Raw genomic sequence first — 20,107 nt, forward strand, 5'->3', positions numbered from 1 at the left:
CCCGGGGATCTGCCCTTTCTCGGAGAAGACATCTGAGCTGGGAGGTGTTTTTCTTTCCATCCAGTCAGCACGGCCGCTTGGAAATTTCCTACGCCAGCTCCGGGCTGTAATGTTTTCATAACGAAACGACCCATCTGGCAAAGCCCTGAAAAATGATTCGCCAATTAGTGACTTACATCTTTCCTGTAACGCTACCTCATTAGCCTTTATTAAAAAGAAATACATTAAAAATACTACTAATAAAAAAGAGCCAGTCCCCAGGAGCGCCTTGCGGCATCCTCCCAGTTTCTCACTGATGTTTCCCCTTCGCTCTCCTCCCACTGGGGTGCCTGGGGGTGCCGATGCGGCGGACACCAGCCTGCAATGCCCACAGCTCATCCGTCAAGAGCCGCGTGGCTCCTGTCATGTCAGGGTGATGGCGCTGGGCCGGCCGCATCCCTCCAGTGCCGTGCTCCATCTCTGCAGGCTGGGCTGTGGGCAGCGCGCAGCAGGCAAAGGGGACCCAGCCTTGGGGTGCTTTAACTCGGGGCGCCCTCCTTGCTGGGTGTGAAGACTGGTGCCTGAGTGAGCCCCCAGGGTCTACGTGGGTGCTCCCCTGCGCCCCGACCAGGGGCTTTCTGCCCGTTTTGGTGCTCCCTGCTGCTGCTGGAGGGGCCTGGGGCTCGGGTAACAGTGGGAGTGCTGACTCAGCAGCTGAAAAGGCTTACCTGGCAATGTGAGAAAATGCTGGCACAGCATTTTTTTTTTAAAAATAGTTGACTCAGCAGGTTGGAAAAACGTTGCTCAGCAGTCTGCAAAAACGTCAACTCATTCGGTTGCAAAAACCCTGAGCCGTTTGCCACCTCAACTGGCCGAGCCTCGCACAAAGCAGCTCTGCCCCTGCCCTGCTTCTCCAAGGCGCTGCTGTAGCGTCGCAGCCGACTCCCAGGGTTGAGGGGTGAACAGCCCCCATTTTTGGTCTTGCCAACCCTCAAGCTTTCCTGCCCTTGGGCTGCCCCATGCAAGTTGGGCTTCTCCCCGGCAGCTCCTGAGACCTCGAATGGAAAATGCTGAATATGCATATGGAGAGGGGTCTGCAGGGGTAACCCCCCATCCCACACTCCTCTGGCTGCTTCAGCCCCCCCTCCCCCAGCACCAGGAGCGGTGCCACCAAACACGGCTCTCCCTGGCGCAGAGGAACCAAGGGGGCACACAGGAACCTTGCTGATGGCTCCCGCTCTCCCTAAAGACGCTGCAAAAGGCTCCACGAAGGAGCACACGTGTGCTGTGCGTGTTCCTCCCTCCTCTCAGCCCTGAGAGGGTTTTGGGGCCCGGCTGCTTCAGCCCCAGCCGAGGGCGAACTGGGCCTCTGTGCGCCTTGATTTTAACTCGCTGTTAAAGAAAATGCCGGTGGCCTCGGCCGGGAGACACAAACACCGCTAACACCACGACAGCCTGGCCATGCTGCAGTTCTGAATTTATTAGAAACAGCTGTCAGTACATCCTTCTAAAACATTACATGTCGATGTGCTTTATTGCAACTTTTTATTGCATTTTTTTTTTTTGATCTAGAGCAAGTAGGCCCAGGATGCTTAGTGTCTGGGATTTAAAAGCCCAACCATCTAGTAAAAGAAATACAGCAAAGTTGTACCACACCTGGTGACAAGTACAGTGTTGCATTACTGAGCTAGGAACTACAGGATGACTTGGCCGAAAACACTAACATACAATTAGTTTCCTTATGAAGCAGTTTGTTTCTTTTTTTTTTTTAAAGTTAAACTACATTAATTCCTTCTTTTTTTTTTTCTTTTTTTGTTGTTTTTTTTTTTTTTCCAACTACACCATAAACGACAGAAGAACAGGTTTTACACAAATAACAAACAAGAGTACCAAAGTTACATGCTGGAATTAATCTGGAAAACAAAATAATTCGACAGCTCCTGGAGAAGCGGGTTCTTAACAGATGCGGGGTCCCTTAAAGAAAATAGAAGTCAAAGAAAAGCAGAACCATTAACGCAAAGGTTGTACAAAGGAGTGTGCTGTTATTTCAGCCCTCGATACACGATCAAACACCCACTCATGCTTTACGTTGAACCACACCTTATACAAAGGGTCCACTCACGAAGGGACACGTACCAACACCACCCACTGCACATCAGCTCTGGACGGGGGGCCGGGGGGCTGGTGAAATGTGCCATCGGTCACTGCACCTCGCAGGAGCGCGAGAGGGTGGCTCTTGCTAAACCTTTGCTTGGAACAAATCGGAATTCCTTGTCGCACAGGCGGTAGCACCCCCAGTTCAGTTCAGTTTACAAATAGTGACCCCCCCCCCGAGGAAATCCAGAGTTCAGCGTTTCGGAAGCACGTATGCAAGATGATCACAATAAACTCCTTCTCATTTGACAAAAACAAACTCAGCTCTGCCTAAACGCGTGGCAGCATGTGCTAACAGTGACTTTTGTTTCGTTTTTAAGGGGCAGTGCCACTTACACTAATGCATATAAATGTGTACGTGAATATATTTTACATACATCTATATACATACAGTACGTATAGACACACGCACGCGCGCACGCACACAGATGATGCAGACCATTACGATCCCGTGGTACAATAAGCAGCCAGATATACAAAATTAACAGGTTTCCTCAAACACATCTGCGCTGGATGTAGAAGTCACTCACGAAAACGAAACAGACCAAAACCCCAACCAACTGACCCAACACGAACGCCCGCCACAGACCTGGGGGCAGCTCGTGGCTCGCCCCAGCATCCTACAACTGCCCTGAAGCCAGAAGGTGATGCCTGGGGTGATGCTCACCCTCGGACACTTTTTTTTGTCTTTGGATACAACCATTTTTCCAAACGACCCCGAGCCCCTTGCTACGAGCGCTTGGCAAGCGCGCGGGCACAGCGCTGCTGAGTGCAGCGGGAAGTCTCAGCCCCCTCGTTTGCCAACGCCGATCTCGCAGAAGCCATCCCAAAGGAAGGTGGTGGAAGGGGGCATCAAATTAAAGCTGTTTTCTCTAATACAAGTTGCTCAATGAGGCATTTTCTCTATCAATAAGGGCCTGTTCTCACTTTTTTTTTTTTGCCGCTGAAGCTCGTGTAACATTTTTAAAGGTAAATTTTAGAACAAACGGTGAATCCAGTTATAAAATATGGCGAGTCTATGCCAATAGCAATAAAAAAATGCAAATTCTGCATTAATTGTATGGAGCCAGCCCCAAAGACCAGCACCTCAAGCACTGTCACCATCGAAACGGTTAACAAGCTAACGCTCCTCGTCCGCTCCTGTGAACAATCAGGAAGGAATTGAAAAGATTTCAAGAGAGAATTTTTTTCCCTTCCCATTTGGTGGAAAGTATTTCTGCCCACAGAATGCAAGATTCACAAAAATGTTGGACAACCTTCATCTAACCCCATCCAAAGCTGCTCCTCATGCTGTACCTAGCTAGCCACGCTGCTTCACACACAGGCCCGCGTTTATCTGGGCCAGCAACTCGGCTCCCTTCTCCTGGCTGCATGGCTTGTGCCAAGGGAGCGAGGGGATCAGCAGTGCAAGTTCCCTTCCAATGCAGAAAGAGGAGCAGCTCCTTCAGGACTTTTATTAATTTCCTGACTACCTCCTTGCACACACAGCTAAGGAGAGTACAACCGGTTATTCCAAAGGGAAGGGTCTGCTCTGGCATCGCCTCTTCTGTGGTTCAAGGCAGAGGTCCTACTTGGTCCATCTACTGTCCATGCTCTGTCTACTGCTCCATGGAACCACAACAGAGGGATGCTTTAGGATGCCCACCCTTCCTCTTTGTTAAAGCTATTTGCTTTGAACACTGAATTTAAGCAAGCCTATCCCCCCTCCCCTCACAGCATCGTTGTTCTTCAGGAATGTTGTTTTGATTTTGTTGCTCCAAAAGCAGAGATTGCAAATCAACATAAGGAAACGTACACGTAAGAAAATCTGATTTTAAACAAAACCACCCCCAACCCTTCATAGTGCTTTGTAAAACTGCATTTTGAACCTGTCTCTCGCCCCTCCCGATCCAGAAGCAGTACCTGTTTCATGTCTGCACAATGCAGCAAGCATACGAGACTCACTAACATCTCAGATTTTTATTCCCTGTTAGTGTAACAAAAATAAAAAATAAACAGACATTCAAAAACAGAAGTGAGATTGTTCAAGTACCAAATAAGGGGCTTTTCCAAACTCAAGGTGTGACACTCCTATAGCAATTCTGCTGTTCTAAACAGCCGCGGCGTTCAGTTACAGACACGGTGCCACCCAAGCCTGCAGAGAGCCCAGGATTTGGGGCAACCAAGACCGTCCTCCTTCCGCTGTCCCCCCCACAACAGCACTAAGTGTCAACATTAATTTCCACAGTTCCCATTACAGTTGCCTGGCTTTGCGAAGGACAAACTTTGATTTTTGCCCCGCTGTGACTTGAATTCAGGTATGGTTAAACACAAGCTCTTTTCCTGGGAATGGTTTCAGTTGTGGAAGTCTTGCTTACACTTGTGTCAGTGATAAAAGAATCAGGCCCATCACGTTAAATGGAAAACTTCTTGACCATCTGCCACATCACGAGAGATGAGCATGGAAAGAGCATTTTACTTTTGGCATAAGCCAGAGGGCTGTACTGGATGTAACTCTAGATTGCAACTGCCAGCGGTGCACAGCAGCAACCCAATTCACTGCTGCTGAGAATTAAAAAAAGCCAAACAAACAAACCAGAATACAACCCCCAAATCTAGAGCAGTATCCAGTATCAGAAGGTGGTCAGTCACAGATTACTGCTTCACGTGGCAGTGAAGCATCTGTCAGGAGATCCCTCTGTTTCTAGGTTGGTTCTTCCCATGCTAAGATTACTTGAAATCAATGCAGAAAGTAGTGGGAAAATACTGATAACTTACTAACTTCAAACACATGGCACTCGTGGCGGATGCAATGGGGCCAACGGCAACTGTGGAAGCAGACCTGATTTCCATCCATACGAATACAAAATACTGACTCACCCCTGATCCCTGCAAATATACTTCAAACAGATTAGAAGAAACTGTGCATATTCGAGTTTCAGCATCCCCCCCCCCCCCATTTAACACTGTGCAAAAGTTATTCAGTTAAGTCTACACACATATTTAATACAATACAGGTCAACGAGATCAGTACTCCTCTCACTGCAGCCCGATAAAAGACGGCTGCTACAACAGTGAGACTATTTCCCCCTTTCCCCTGACGTTTTGACTCTTAAACCCAAAACCTTCTCGCATCTTATTGTTTTGAAAGAACTTGAGTTCCTTTATTTTGCCTTTATGTTCACATTTCCTGTATTTGTTTTAGGCTTAACAGCTGCTGTTCATACCAGGGTGTAATCCTGCACTTCACCCCATTTCTGATTCCTCACCCACGCAAGTGTGGAACAACTCCTGGAAGCCGCGGGCTTTCTCCCAGGTCTAACACTAACGGAGCAAACGGAACCAGGCTGAGCACAGCGAGTGCAGCAGGAGTAAGGCCCTGCCCCGTGGATCACACCGGCTGCACACAGCAGCAGTTTTGTACCCATTCTCCTTTGCCCTTCAAGTGCAAAACGGATGCAAAAAGAACCTGTGCAATGGCACGTGAGAGTCAAAGGGGAGCGATCGTAGCAGCGGGGGCTTCAGGTGCCTAAACCAAACACAAGGAGATGCAGTGGCCAAACACAGCCTCACAGAGGACAAGGGAGCCAGACACGAGGAACATTGGCTTAGTCTGCCCACAGCCCCAGTCTGAAGGTTTGGGCAAAGCAGAGTTTCAAAGAACGCTTCAGGATGGCTTATTGGGTCTGAGAGCATCACTCACAGCAGATACATCACCTGTGATCAGTGAAGAGATCTCAGAGAGCGAGGGGCCAGAATCCCAGCTCACTCACACCACTACAAAACCAAGCTGCCTTCATGGATGCCAGCGGAATTACACCGTATTGACCTTGGCAGAGCCGGAGCTGGACCCTGGACCAGCACCTCACAGGATCAGTCAGATTATGCCACAGGGAAACTGCAGACAGTCCTGCTTCCTATCCCGCTGCTGTCAGTACTGCAAGGGTGTGCCAGTATTTATGAGCCTGAAAGGAGACCTGTGCTTGTTTAAACCAAAACTGAGCCCTATCTAAAACCGGGGCGGATGTGAAACACTTCAGCCAGGTTGTCCCTGTTTTTGTGACAGGGACATGTCACAACCAGAAGCATGTACCCCATCAGCCTCAAATGTTAACCTTGTAAGAGGAGTGCCCAGTGAGATTGCAAAGGCAGAGAAGACAGACACTCCTCTCGCACAGGTTTTCCACATGCACGAGGCACCTGGCTATCATTTGTGCCTCTGAACTGATTTTCCTCTTCAGGCATTTGGACTCAGCCCAGCACCACGGGAATGTGAGATGCACAAGAGGTGTGAGGCAGCTTTACAGCTACCAGATTAGAACTGCAAATTATCCAAGAGGTAGGGCAAGTTTCTTTAAAAATAAAAAATTTCCATGTCCCTATACCACTGAGGAATTCATCTGAGATTTTCACTAAGAGCAAAGGCTACGTCTCATTTTTCCTTTTCTTGGAGAAGTGAGAAAGAAAGGACACACAAGCGCTCAGATGTGGGTCACTTTGACACAGAAGCTTGTGTGGATTTTCTTCTCTCACGCAGTTTTGGTTAAGATTTTGTAGTGTTTTGTTTAATTAGAGAAGTGGCATCTACAGAATCCTTTGCCTGAAGATTGCACTCTGGTTGATTAGAAAGTGCCTGGGATGCATCGGGGTCATTAGTGCAAAACAGAACATCTCACAGGCATGCCAGGCAACGAGACTGCCTTCCCTGCAATGGCTGACAATGCTCCAGCCTCGTCACTTCCCTGCTTACAAATTCAAGACATTCAGCAAAATAATAATTCTAGTGTAAACATTAAACATCAATAAGCCTGGCGCTACTGCCCAGGCATTACAGAAAAACCTCCCTTTGGACAGGAAATCAGCCCAGGGTCAGAAACAGGTCTAGGGCATTCTCAGACCTGCATGGCCGTCTGCTTCCTGTCCCGCACAATGGGTGCACTGCAAGGGAACTGCTTCCAGTCAGAGGAACAAAAGCAACTTTCAAGGCTGCACACTGAACAATTACTTTGCCAGTTGTGCTTTGATGCCAAGTGGTTCAGTTTGCCAAATTTAGCTCTTTTTCATTTTAGAAGCTTAAGGAATGGAAATAAGCTGCTTTGTACACTTTCCAGGGAGGGGATTTATTGGATGATTGCTATACTTGACGAAGCCCAGGACTACCCACTCCAGTATGCGACAGCAGACCTTGCCAAAGGATGGTACCAGGCATCCAGTAAGTGAGGAGTACGGTTCTCTTCCCTTCCCATGTTTTGCATCACGTCCAAAATAACTATGAGGGAATTGAGATTATACCAGTGTAAAATCTTGCTTGGCTGCAGTGGTGTGAGAGAGCTTGCAAAGAACAAATCAGAGGAGATTATAGTAGCACACTCACTTCTACACAACTGGAAACGAGCACAACTCATGCAAAAGTTTGCTGCAATAAGCCACCCAGAAGCATCCGATTGCACCTGCCTCTTCTATACCAAAATCAAGCATTACAAGTGTCGGTCATTGTTCAGCAAGAGAACTGCACCAGGTGAGTGCAAGCTTCATTCTAGTTTACATTCTGAAGCACAGGACCATTAAAAACTAAAAACAGATTCTCAAGCTGAGGAATGGGAGGAAAGGGGGTGAGGAATGAGGAGAGTGAGCAATTACATCAGATCAGACAAATTTAGTGTTTTGAAGCCACACAATGTTTAGCTTTTCCTTTTATTTGTTTCAAGTTTTGGTGTAGAAAGTATGTGCGGATTCTAACGTAACCTTCCCCGTAAGTGCTCAATCTAGCAACGAACAAAGTTTTGGTGTGTTCAATTTGGTTATAAATGTTTCCTTTACGTGAAGACCTGTAGTGCCATTGAAACCAAAACTTTGTCACTGTTGGCAAAAAAATAAAGCAACTTTTCTTTACAAGCATTTTTCCATTTAAATAAAAACCTGAAGCTTTCCCATAATTCCTTTGGTCTTCTCTCACCAAATTCCATGCTACCTCAAGAAAAGCCCTCTTTTGGAAGTTCGGCTGAATCGCAGTGAAGCTGCTAAAATTAACAGAGAAGAATTGCTGTGGTAGAGCTTCCCCCCTAGTTTCTTGGGAGTTTAAGACTGAAAGACATTACTGATGCCTCAAACATAGGCTTCAAATTGTCTCTACAAGAACAAGAGAAAACAAAATCCGATTAGAAGTTCCACTGAAGGTGCCTGGCAAAAAATCATCTCCATAAAACGATGTTTTGCTTCCAGTATTTTTGTACACGTTGTGTTGAGTTTATTCCCCTCATAAGGAAACAAAAGTATCAGTGTAAAAGCACAGCTGAGCTTTTAAGGTAGCACCAGGACACCTACACCCAAGTTGTCGTCTTGTTGCTGCTAGGCCTCTTTTTGATTCACATTCACAGAATCACTTCTTGTGCAAAACAAGCAGTCTAAGGAGAAAGAATGCCCTCCAAGTTCTAATAAAAACTGTAGAAAAGAATCCAAGATAGCCAACACTCTCCTCCTTCCCAAAATTTATCTGCAGAGAGAGGGGGGCATCTGTGCGTAGACAGGATAGGCAAGCCTGACATTTAGGGAATCGTTGTGTTGGACAAGGGATGTCTGCTGGTAATGAAGAACCAAATCCTTAAGTGTGCTGTACAGGTTATACGGTTCTGCAAACCCATAACCTCTCGGAGTGCTGTAGATCACACAGTGTTTCACTTCTCCATCAGCTCTGCAAAGAAAGGAAACAGGACAGTTTAACATCAAAGGATAAACCCAAAGTGACAGTCTATTAACAATTAACTAATGCAGCAACCCTGCCAGTCACTAAATTACATAATGGAGAACCCAGCAGATGCAAGTAGAGGAGACTAACACAGTCTGTGAGGAAACGGTGCTGCAGGACATGCGATTAAACACTCTTGCATAATAATCCACATAAAAGGCCTCTTCTATCTCAGTAGAACAATTCCCTACTGCATTGTTCTCCAAGGGCTTCTTGGAAAAAAAAGTCAAGAGCTTAACGAAGAAGATAAGCACCTGAAGTTGGCTATGACTTTGTGCTCAACTTACCTGGAAACCTTTCCGCTAAGCAAAGAAGCTCAAACCCACAAATTCTTAGGACCTACAGACTATTCCATGAAATGCAGCACTAACATCCAGTGCACATTTTTTAACGTTCAGCATGGCATGGGTTCGAGTTGGTTCATTATCTGAAGCCATAGCGACTGAGTCCCTAACTTGGCAAAGCAGTTACTGCAGCACAGTATTTCCAGAGCTGCTAGAAAATCTTATCTGCCAGAAAGATCCTGTATTATGTAATCCCTGTACTGGAGCCTATTACAACCCAGGTCACATGTAGGAACAAGCTACATTATGCCATCCCGTTGCTGGCTTGTAGCGCGATACCAACCAAGCGGAAGTATCTGATGAACCCATCACTTTAGTGACTCTCACAAACAGTGTCCTGAACACAGCAGATCCTATAATCTCCAGTTACCTTGAGGTGATACACCTTCATATATTCATTTCTTGGACTTGCTTTCAGAAGCAATTAACCTCACGTGAAATAAATCAGTGAAAGCCATTTTGCACTCCAGAACAGGCGTGAAGGATTTTTAGATAATGGAATCAGAGTATTTCTGACCTCCATCAACACCAGCATAAAATGACATGAAACACACAAAGTCAATGCAAGGCTATGAATGTCATAAGAACTACTGCTCACAAACAGCGTCTCCTCTGAAGCATCACCGTTATCTTAAACATAAAAGAGAAAGTATCTAGAGTTGGGCATGTCTGAAAATGAGAACAGAAGATGTTACAGCTTTACAGCCCCATTTTTCTTCTTCCCATGTGTTCCTTGGCAAGAAAGAATATGGGAGAATTTGGCCTTATGATTTTTATATTTTATATTTACTTATGACTGTAGAGCTTCAAGTTGGGATACTTCAAAATTTTGTACTAGCTACTGCAGTGACTGAAGAGACTGCTAGAACTACAGTTATTGCACATTCAAAACACAATTTTGCAACAAAGCTTTTACCATGCTAGACTTCCTGCAAATATGCAACACATTCCAATGGACACAGCTAGGCTAGGTCCGGCTTGTGTTCTCCAAAATAAAGAGCTTTGGTAGACATTTATGAATTGAGTAGTTAGAACAAAAGGAAAATAGACTTACACCACAGAACAAGCATAACATCCTTTCTTGCTACTCTCTCGAATTAAAAACGCTCCATCAGGTTTCCCACAGAGCAAGTCTTCTGCTTGGATACGGTTGAGATCCCCAACAAACCAAGTTTTCTCATCATGGTGTGGCAGGTTTTCATCTTCTTCATTCACAAAGTATGCACTGAAAGAGAGGACAAATTTGTTAACCAGTGGTCAAAGGAGTTAATAAGCAAAATGATTTATTTTTTTTTAAATCATTCAAAGAAATACCAGAACACACTCAAATTGTGAGGTCACACTCCTAATGGACATATATCAAAGGCTTCAACTTCAAACTGAATTGTTCCAACTTTGTTTAATCCTAAGTGTTTCAGCAGAGTTGCTGCCCCACATGACATACAGTTCCCCTAGAGAATTTCTTCCTTTTTCTACAGTCCTTCCCACAAGAGAAAACATTAATGGAACACTTCTCAGTAAAATCATATGTATAATGACACTTACTCATCAATATTTTCATTTTTGATTCCCAGCCAGTCATTTATTCGCTTCTGCCTCACCCCTTTGTGATTGAGCCATCTGCCAGAAGAAGAGAGCATTAATACATTACTTCACAGGACACGTACAGGTTTTCTGACTGAGCAAGCAGAGGCTCAGACACAAGGTCCCACAAAGAAACAGTCTGGAGCTTAGGTTGTTCTCCAACAGTAACAGCCATAGAAAGACCATAGATCCCATAAGAACGCTTTTTTGCATCATCTTCTGAGATGCCTCCTTTACTGGACACGACCAAAAGGAGCCACGAAGCCACCTCTTAAATGGAGAAAGAGGAGGGTAGAGCTGAGGAAGAGGTACTGCCTCTGCAGAGCACAGTCCAGAAAGAAAGCAGAATACAAGTTGTGACAGCTGCTTCTGCCTCTTGGGAAAACAAAATGAGTATTGCCACTGTCGTCTTCTATCCTCTTAACATCACCTTTGAGACAGTGTTTTCCCCCGGCTTCTGCCAGAACCCTTGTGCACTGAGTCCAGAGCAAGGACATTAGGAGCTGGGTAATGGGGATATCAGTGAAAACAAGGGTGGGTACAAGCAACATCTGCTGCATCCTGTACAAAAAGTACTGATCTCTGCTGTATCAGCAGGAATAGGTTTTGTTTATAACTCATTTATCTTAAATGTTTTATTTACAGGAGTTGCAGAATGTGCACCCAGTCGTGGCAGGTTCTTTTAAGCCTGACAACAGCATAATAAAGGAATGAAGTAATGAAGAGGCCAACCAATTGCCCAGACATCCCATGCCAGAATGTAGTACCTTAGCACCCACAAAACCTTGGTTATGAAAAGAAAATTAAATTCCCATTATCCTGACAGAAACAGTCATTAATCAGGTTTATCAGAGACACTACTCTGAGGTACAGGTCAGGCTTACTTACACAAGATACTGATCTCTGATTTTGCGGAGCTGAATTAGGTCAGGCTTGATACTATTCATTTTCTTATCAGTCTCCCTGTTGTCCAGTGCTTGTTTCTTCAGATCTTGTTCCAGGCGCATTTTACTATCGTGGATCTCACCCAGGCGTGATTTTAATTTTTCATAGTTCATCATTATCCTGCAAACAAGTGTAATATTTGAGAGGTGAGGTTAAATCAGTCTAGAGGGACTGAACCTTATCAGTAGCACTTTTATATAAGAATATCACAAGAACTACCATAACAGCAGCTCCTCCCTTGGACTGCCTCATTTTAACAAGAAAATTACTGTTACAAGTGCCAGAAAAGACCTCTTGCCAGAAGGCCTACTACCCTTTTACATAGTTTGAACCTTCAGTTCACCTTAATGTTTTTCCTTCTGGCAGAGATGCAGGAAGAAATTATCTGTAGGAGGGTAATCCGGAACAGATTCCTCCTTCACCTTCAGATTAATTTTTTTGTATATCAATTATGCAATCTCACCACAGCTATCGGTACTAGCAAGACTTCAAATGCAGATTCCAATTACTGATCCAGAGCTACCAGGGAGTAACACTGCCTGTCTGTTCTTTCAAGATCGCTTTGCAGGTTTGGTACAACTCAGGAAAATAACCTATTTCCCTTGTTAACTGATCTTTAGTCAAAATGAAGCACCACAATCATCACATAGCAAGATTGTTACAGGTTATTGTTCCAGTCTAAAAATCTCCTTCAGGTTACCCTACCATGATTCACACAGCACTGTGCCAAGTTCAGCATTATATCTGGCATTTCTTCAAAGGCCCAGATACAGCTTCTTCTGCCAGTACCTTCACAGAACGGGCTATTTCAAATGAGGCCCTTACTGAATTTGTTAGGTGACCACACTATCCACTGCCAAGTAGTGGCAGTTAAATACTGATCTTTGAAAGTGACTAAAACTTACTATGGACTATGAGATTTACCAGATTTATGTCCATTTTGCAGTTTACAAGTAAATATTTTTCTGAATTATATTCTGAGCAAATCCAAATAGAAGTGAGGTAAGCAAATGCAACTATTATTTCCTGATCTTCATCACAGTGTTACGATTTACTGAAGTTAAGAGTGAATAAGCCAAAGATCTTCCACGTCTTCTGTCTACAATGCAATTCCCTGACAGAAGGTTCACTGAACTTTACTGAAGGTTCAGACATCTTGAGGAAAGGTCTCAGAAAATACTGAGTCTACAAAGTGTTTTATAGGATGCAATATTATATAGAAGAATTTCATGGGAGTGGCAATGTGGACACTAGTTCTTCCTTGTAAGCAAACTTGAGATCCTACCGTTCAATTTCTTTGTCATTCCCCTCCCTGCGAAATCGCTCAATGTATTCTTTGCTGTATCGCTCTTGCGAGTGGCACTGTTCCTCAAATATCTTAATAGTTTCATTAAATGCTTCAATTGCAGTCCTCTTCATCTGAATTTCCTAGGTGAGGAAAGAGTCCTTCATCATTTGTTCATGATACAGATGACAATGCAAGACTCAATTATGTTCCCTAAGTTGACTGAGGAGAAGAACTTTTCTTCTCCCACAAGTCAAAATGTGATTAACGAGTTTTAAATTTAGTCAAATGTCTAAGTAGAGTCAGGGAAGTAAAGGGAAGACTTACTCCCTGTAAGTCTACCTTCCTCCCCCACATGATGCTCTCTATTAGGCTGCAAACCCCTCAAATATTTTGGTCATATTTTCCATCTTAGTTTGCAGGAAGACTGCCAGCAAACCTCCTCCCCATACGTGAACTATCTTATTTTACAAGAAGCAGTCCAAATACTGTATTCACACTTCCTTAATGCATAATATCTGGTGTCCAATTTGAACATGACTTCATAAAAAACCTGGACAAATCCCCCTACAATTCTCACTGCAGCATACAGCAGCTGGAAATACTCAGCAGCCGAGGCAAATGTCTGCAGTGCAGTCTGTAGGTGATGGCCTTCTCCACCGTTCTACCTTATACTAGGAAGCTCAGCTCCTCTTTCTTCCTTGCCCCACACCATGCCCCTAGGACTATCAGCAACAAGTAATATTCACTGTGTTTCCATCAACTTTGAAACAACCTTGTTCTATTCCACAATTTACTAAGTTTTTTCCTTGTATTTTCTGACCTTGGACTGCCTTTATTAGCCAAAACAGGTTAAAATAATTTTATTTATTTTTTAAACAACAAGAAACAGACTCTACAGATAGCTAAAGCAGAACCAACCTGTGATGTTCTGGTATATTCTTCATACAATTTGTCGTACTCTTTACTCTTTTCCTGATACTGAGCGTGGTATTCTTGAAGCTTTTTACCTACGGCATCTATATTATCTTCTTTCACCAACTGATCCTGTACATACAAAAAGCAATTAAGCCTTCAAGCAAAGTAGCTTTTCCTTAAGAGTATTCATTTGTCCACTTATGCACATCTGCATTTTACAGCTATTAATATCATTTTTATAATCAGATTTCTACAGAATATAAAACACTGCATCAAAATCCCATTTCCTCCATGCAACAAGTTCTACAGCTTACAGACAGTGGGAACTGGAACTATGGGACACCAAGAACTATGCCAAAATACTAAGCTTCCAAAAACCACACTATAGTCTCAGTCTAGGATTGCTATCCCCTGTTGGAGGAAGGAAGAAGTGAATTGCTTGGAATCTAAGGTTAAAGATGAGAGTATTTTTTTCCAAAAAGCTCTGCAGTTCTCAGTTCTTTTTCCTTAGTGCAGGACAATGTCTCAGATTGCTGAATAAAACTTTAAAAAAATATTATTGAAAAATTCAGATGGCTATGCACAGAGTGAGCAGCTGCACAGCTCGTATATGCTTCCACGGCAACACTGTCTAGAACAGCACCCTGTGGGTCCGTGAGGGTCCAAGGGGGACCCTTGGACAAAAACAAAACCAAAAAACCCAAAAGGCTTCTCAGAGAAGCTGAAGTCTGTTGCATGTCAGGGTTTTACTTCTCTACTGGACTGCTCAGATGGAGACTGGAAACTTGATAAAATTAAGAAGCTTACATGGCTCGACAATGTGGAAGACCCATTATTACAAACAAAGTGAGGTCAAATGTGAAAGTTTAAAAAAAAAAAAATCAGGCATCACATAGAGAAAACAAAATCCTATACACATTTGCCATCTTTTTCTTGTCTGAACCAATAGCTATTGGGGCGTGACAAAGATCTTACCTGCTGGTACCGGGACACCGGATACATCAACTTCACATCAAGCTTCGGGTTATACTGAGCAAGAGACTCATTGCGGTAGTGGTTAATCAGCTCCACAACTGAATTAAACGTCAGTGGATCAGAAAAGCCGTATTTTCCATCCCGATGATAGATCTTTATCAGTTTATTGTTGCCACCCTTCCTGTAAAGTGGTACAGTCATTCAGAGGTTTTACTGTGTACCTCCTATCTCTCTCGAGCTGCTCACAAGAACACCAGTAAAACTCCCGGGCAAGTGGCTTTGACACTGCACACCTTCATAGTCACTCTTTACATACTAGCAGATATTAGGTAGTTTAGTAGTCAATACACACAGAATTATCATCAGATATTATTTTAACAGGAGCAAAGCCCAAAGTAAACCTCTTCCTATGCGTTCATTCTGGAGCTAGCTTATGGTATTTCAGACCTAGCTTTGCCAGAAGTTTTGCAAAGGAAAAGGAGGATGCTGAAAGCTGAAAATAAAGGAGCCATATGAAAACCTAAACCCACAATTTCCTGCAATTTGGGGTCACTAATAGTATACAACTGAGTATATATTTATACAGTGATTAACAAGTCTTTCAAGTTATGGATGCCAATACAGGATACATGAACGTAAACAAAATCCTCTGAGGATTACAAGACGGTTGTAAGTTTAGGACTTTACATTATCCAGATATATACATTCTAGCAGTTTCCACAAATACAGTGCTTATTTCTTCCTTTTTCAACCAACGGGCTCTTTAGGCAATATGCTGTCCTTCCTGCACTCTCAATTTTGGTTTCTAAAGACATCTGTGTTCTGCAAAATAACCAAATCATGCCAAACCTTAGTGCACAAGCTGGGAACTTCAAGACAGAGGTCAAAGCAGAATTTAAACTCCGCCCCTGAGGTCCAACCTGCCATTAAGACAACGGAATTTCTTGGCAAGACCAAATGTCTGTCTTATCATAGTAACTCCCAAAGGTGCTACAGAGGCAGTGTCTTATGCGCCTCGCCCGTCTGCCTCAACCAACCAATCCTGGGAGCCTGGCAGGGGCAAGCGGCTGGACAAGCTAGGCAAGGCACCAGCAGCGAGTCACGTGAGGTCTGCTGCCTAACTACAGTAGACAGGGCTTGGGCAGCTCTGGGAAGTCTGCCACTTGCAGACAATTTTAATGAAGAAAGGAACATGGCTCCGATTCAGTATTTCCTAAACTTCAGATCAGAAAGCACAAGATACTCTTTTTAAAAAGACACCGTGTTCAATTCTCCAGGGCTGCACGCTGATGAGATATTCAACACACTCCCATTAATCAAAGCCCTAGTTTATAAATACCTTTTACTTTAGTAGTTCTGAAACTGTGAAGCACTACTGAGCAGCTCTCCTCCCCAAGTCCCACCTAACCTACACAGAGATCCTTACAGGATTCAATACACAGAACAGAACCAGCTATCAGACCTGGCTATTTATTTGCTCATTCTATGATCTGTAGTACCTTTGGGAACATCTCTCAACTTGAGCCTTGTCAGCTTTACACAGCCACTCTTGTCACTGGTATAGCAACTAGCTACTCAGGGTGTTACCACGCGGACTACAACTGCTCAACGCTTACCGTAACGTCAGAGTGTAGTCTCCCTGCATCTTGGTTGATGCATCGCGCACCAGGAATGTTCCGTCTGGCATGTCTCGTAATTTGTCATTTACTTCTTCCCTGGAGAATGGAAAGGAAGCAAAACTGGAAGTGTTAAAGACACGATCATCTTTGGCACAGGTATCAATATCTTAGCCAGTAACACCAGCATGCATAAGGAGTTCAGTCTTCAAAATATCAGGCAATCTTTCTTCACACGCAGGCTCTCCAGTCTTTTAGGTCATCTAAAGCAAGTCTGAACTTGTGTAGTCATACTAAAAAAAGCAGCTGCAGTCAACTGCCACTTAGGAAAAAGCCTCTGTTTAAGGAACAGTAGTGGCTGTGTCTCAGAGTTCACAACCTTTCCCTGTAATCTGCTCAGGTTTTAAAGTCCACACTGGAAACAGGTGCCCTTTGAGAAGCCAGTCTTGACCTCTTAAGAAATGGGCTCTAGTCTCATAGCTCAAAGGTATCTAGAGTTTAGCACAGTTCTAGTCTCAAGAGACTCATTATTGGCTTAACTCTGATCTTATTTACAGTAGTTTTAAACCACTACAGCCTTGCTAGCTTCAGTGCAACTTTTCCTTATTTAAACCAAAGCAAAAGGATACTCAGCCCAGAGCTTTAAGCTAAATCAAGAACTCTTTTAGTGAAAGTGAGTACCTGTAAGCATTAGGGAAATTATTTCAGCTGAAGAGTTAAGTGTCTTGCCAGGTTTGACCATTTCACCCAGATAACATATCTCACTTTATAACGGCTCCCTCACAGGTTCTTAGAAGCACTAAGCACTTTTTAATACAATCATTTGGAAAATAAAGTTTATCAGGTAGCCTCAACATTATCTAAGTGAGGTAGGAAGCCTACTTGAATCTTACAAAGAAAAATCAACAGCAGCTTTTTTGTTCAAATATTAAGGAACAAAAGTATTCTTACAAAATAGCGTTAGTTTTGATTTAGCTAACTGAAAACCAGTCTGTTAGTAAAACTGACTCCTATTAAGTATCGTGTGCATATCTGCTTACTTCTTTCAGAACATTTTACAGACTGGACCCAGTTAACTCAAATGGCCTTCTCCTCTTTGAGTGGATAGATATGATCTAAGGCTTTGGGCTTATGTCCACAAGTTGCACCCTGGAGCTCACGAGAAAACTTTCAGCATGAGTTCTGGAGTGAAGAACACAGCTCCTGCCCGGACAGCCCAATGAAGTCTGTACCTGCTGGCTGCCAAATTAGGGTCATGGACAATTCCATCTTTACATGTGCATCACATTTTAATCTAATAAAGCCACTCCAATGTGATTTGTACTGTATTAGCTCCTGCCATCACGTGCACTGTTAATTGAGGAACAAATCCACAGTCAATAAACTGATACCAACATCGAGCAGTTTTAAACAAACCCTGCCCACTCGGTTTTGTGATCAGGTTTTGCCACTCTGCCTGGATTTAGAATTAACAGAAAAATATCACTGCCGAGGCCCTTCAAAAGCAAGATCTATGCAGGCTTGCTTTATAAAGATAACAGTGGTACAATAAAGATATGAAAACTTTATTTCCCTTCTCAGAACTTCAATGGACTACTGTGGCAAACACACTCTTCTTGCCTTTATCTGACAAAGTGTTTCAAAGTATTATGTGCACAAGTTTGAGCAATTTCTGATCACACCCCCAGCATGCTCGTGCTTCCCCTTACAGTTCCAAATTCTAGACTCTTCAGAAGTGCCTTAAGAGGGAAAGAGATGACTGGACACTTCAGTTCTTTTATGCAATTAAGTATATTAAAAACTGGCACTTCATTTCCTGAACCTAACCCAAGCCATTATTTTCTCAAGTGCATGGAAAAAGAGTTTCCTTAGGAGGTAAAACTTAATTTATTTGGTATGCGTCTGCATCATCTGTTCAGTACAGCTGCTGATGGTTAGCATTAGTAAGAGCTATTTTTATACTACCATGTAATAGAAATTAATACAGATGCAATTTTAACAAAGGGTTAAAGAAATAAAAAATAAGAATGCAACTCCTTTTATTCTGAGCAAGCCTCCTACTGAAAGTTTGCCAAACTGCATGCATCCCAGCACTGTATGCTTACTAAACCTAATTAGCTAGCACATTCAGAAGCACTTTTCTTTTGAACAAAATAATTTTATCTTTTTAAAAGACTTCATGTATCTGGAGAAATCTAGAAACCCAAAATAACTGTCACCAAGACTGGCAGTATCTGCACCAGAACAGTAACAACTTAAACACAAGTCCTGAATCCAGTTGAATACTTGCATTTAGGTGCTTTGCCAAGCATAGTTCTGAAGTGTTTCCCTCCCATAAAATGCTGCCTGAAATAGGCATGTTCTTTTTCTCTTGAAGTCTAACACGCTTATTCTATTTTTAATAACATGTATGAATACAGTTTAATTAATCTATTTTAGTAATATGGCTTACCTTGAGATGTCCCCCCAGTACCACTCTGCTTCCTGCAGAGAGAAACTGGAATTGTCCTTTATTCCATTCGTGTTGACTGGAGTCATTGGTTTGGGGGGCTTTGGAGGAAGAGCTGAAAATGAAGAACAGATTAAAGAAAGGTAAACAGGAGAAAATAACCACTAAACTGTTAATGAAATACAACAGTGAAAAAGCGAGATAAAACATACATCATGGATTTCAAGCTCTCTCAAAATAAATTGAATTTGTATTTTTTAGAAGAATTTTGAAGTCAACAGCTGCCCTGTGATCCTAGATTTCCTAGAATTCAAACCAAACCTGCGCTTGAGGGAGGGGAAAAGGAAGAAATATGAGGAAACATGAGTTTTTGTTAGAAGAAAGACTGTCCCAGGCATGACTACAAGGGCAATCACTGACCAAACCTCCAAACAAGTTACAAAGGTGCATTGTGTTTGAAAGCCACAGCCTGGAGAGCACTGTGCACCGCTATGGAAAAACTCCAGTTGCTCGGGCATCACCAGTCCTTATGGCAACCTGTAAGAGCAAACGGGCGGGCTCTTCTTCAGAGGGAAAAACATTGGTGGTGAGAGAAGTGGTGGCTGGGCAGAGGTATATCCATCACAGACCCAAGGTTCATGTTTCATACTAGATTTGATGTTTAGGCTCCTGTTAGAAACAAAAGGTATGACTCCAAATAATACAGGACATGAGGTGATAAAGGAATGGGAAAGGGAACATTAGGTCATTACTTGAGTGCCTGCACCACTCTACATAGCTGAAATGTTTACCACAGGAGAGGGGATGCTACGAATCCCTAAAAGACAGGCAGAACTGCACGTCTGGAGGCCTAGTGCACACCGGCCCAGAATTCCCCTATTCTGAATTCAAGGCAAACAGGCTTTTACTTCTGTTCTCAAAATAGGTTACGCAGTGTAAGGGTATACAATGCACTGAAGCTCTTTCTATTTGGTCAGTTTTTGCTCAAACAACTTTATAATGGCCTTCAATGTAAGCCCTATATCAGGAGCAATTCAGCAGCCACAGGCACGTTCACGTACCGGTAGAGATGTGTCTGTCAGCAGAAATGCATTACACTATTTTCTTCAAGAAAGATGTCTTGAGTGCTCTCCC

At 43.4% G+C, this 20,107-nt stretch overlaps 1 protein-coding gene across 2 annotated transcripts in view; it reads right to left on the reverse strand.

Moving 5' to 3' along the window:
- Positions 1–1,439: 1,439 nt before the first annotated feature.
- The window catches only part of PIK3R3 (phosphoinositide-3-kinase regulatory subunit 3), an 81,710-nt gene continuing 63,042 nt past the window's right edge, over positions 1,440–20,107 (reverse strand). For both annotated transcript variants that reach the window (XM_086753131.1, XM_010118728.2), the window contains 9 exons: positions 18,977–19,088; positions 16,525–16,623; positions 14,909–15,089; positions 13,937–14,062; positions 13,016–13,158; positions 11,674–11,850; positions 10,747–10,821; positions 10,256–10,426; positions 1,440–8,803 (listed from right to left, as the gene is read on the reverse strand). In XM_086753131.1, coding sequence (XP_086609257.1) covers positions 8,602–8,803; positions 10,256–10,426; positions 10,747–10,821; positions 11,674–11,850; positions 13,016–13,158; positions 13,937–14,062; positions 14,909–15,089; positions 16,525–16,623; positions 18,977–19,088 — 1,286 coding nt within the window. In that variant the 3' untranslated portion in view covers positions 1,440–8,601. The remainder of the gene's footprint in view (positions 8,804–10,255; positions 10,427–10,746; positions 10,822–11,673; positions 11,851–13,015; positions 13,159–13,936; positions 14,063–14,908; positions 15,090–16,524; positions 16,624–18,976; positions 19,089–20,107) is intronic.

The sequence above is a fragment of the Chlamydotis macqueenii genome, chromosome 8 (genome assembly GCF_036417535.1).
Source record: "Chlamydotis macqueenii isolate bChlMac1 chromosome 8, bChlMac1.mat, whole genome shotgun sequence".
NCBI classification, from domain to species: domain Eukaryota; kingdom Metazoa; phylum Chordata; class Aves; order Otidiformes; family Otididae; genus Chlamydotis; species Chlamydotis macqueenii.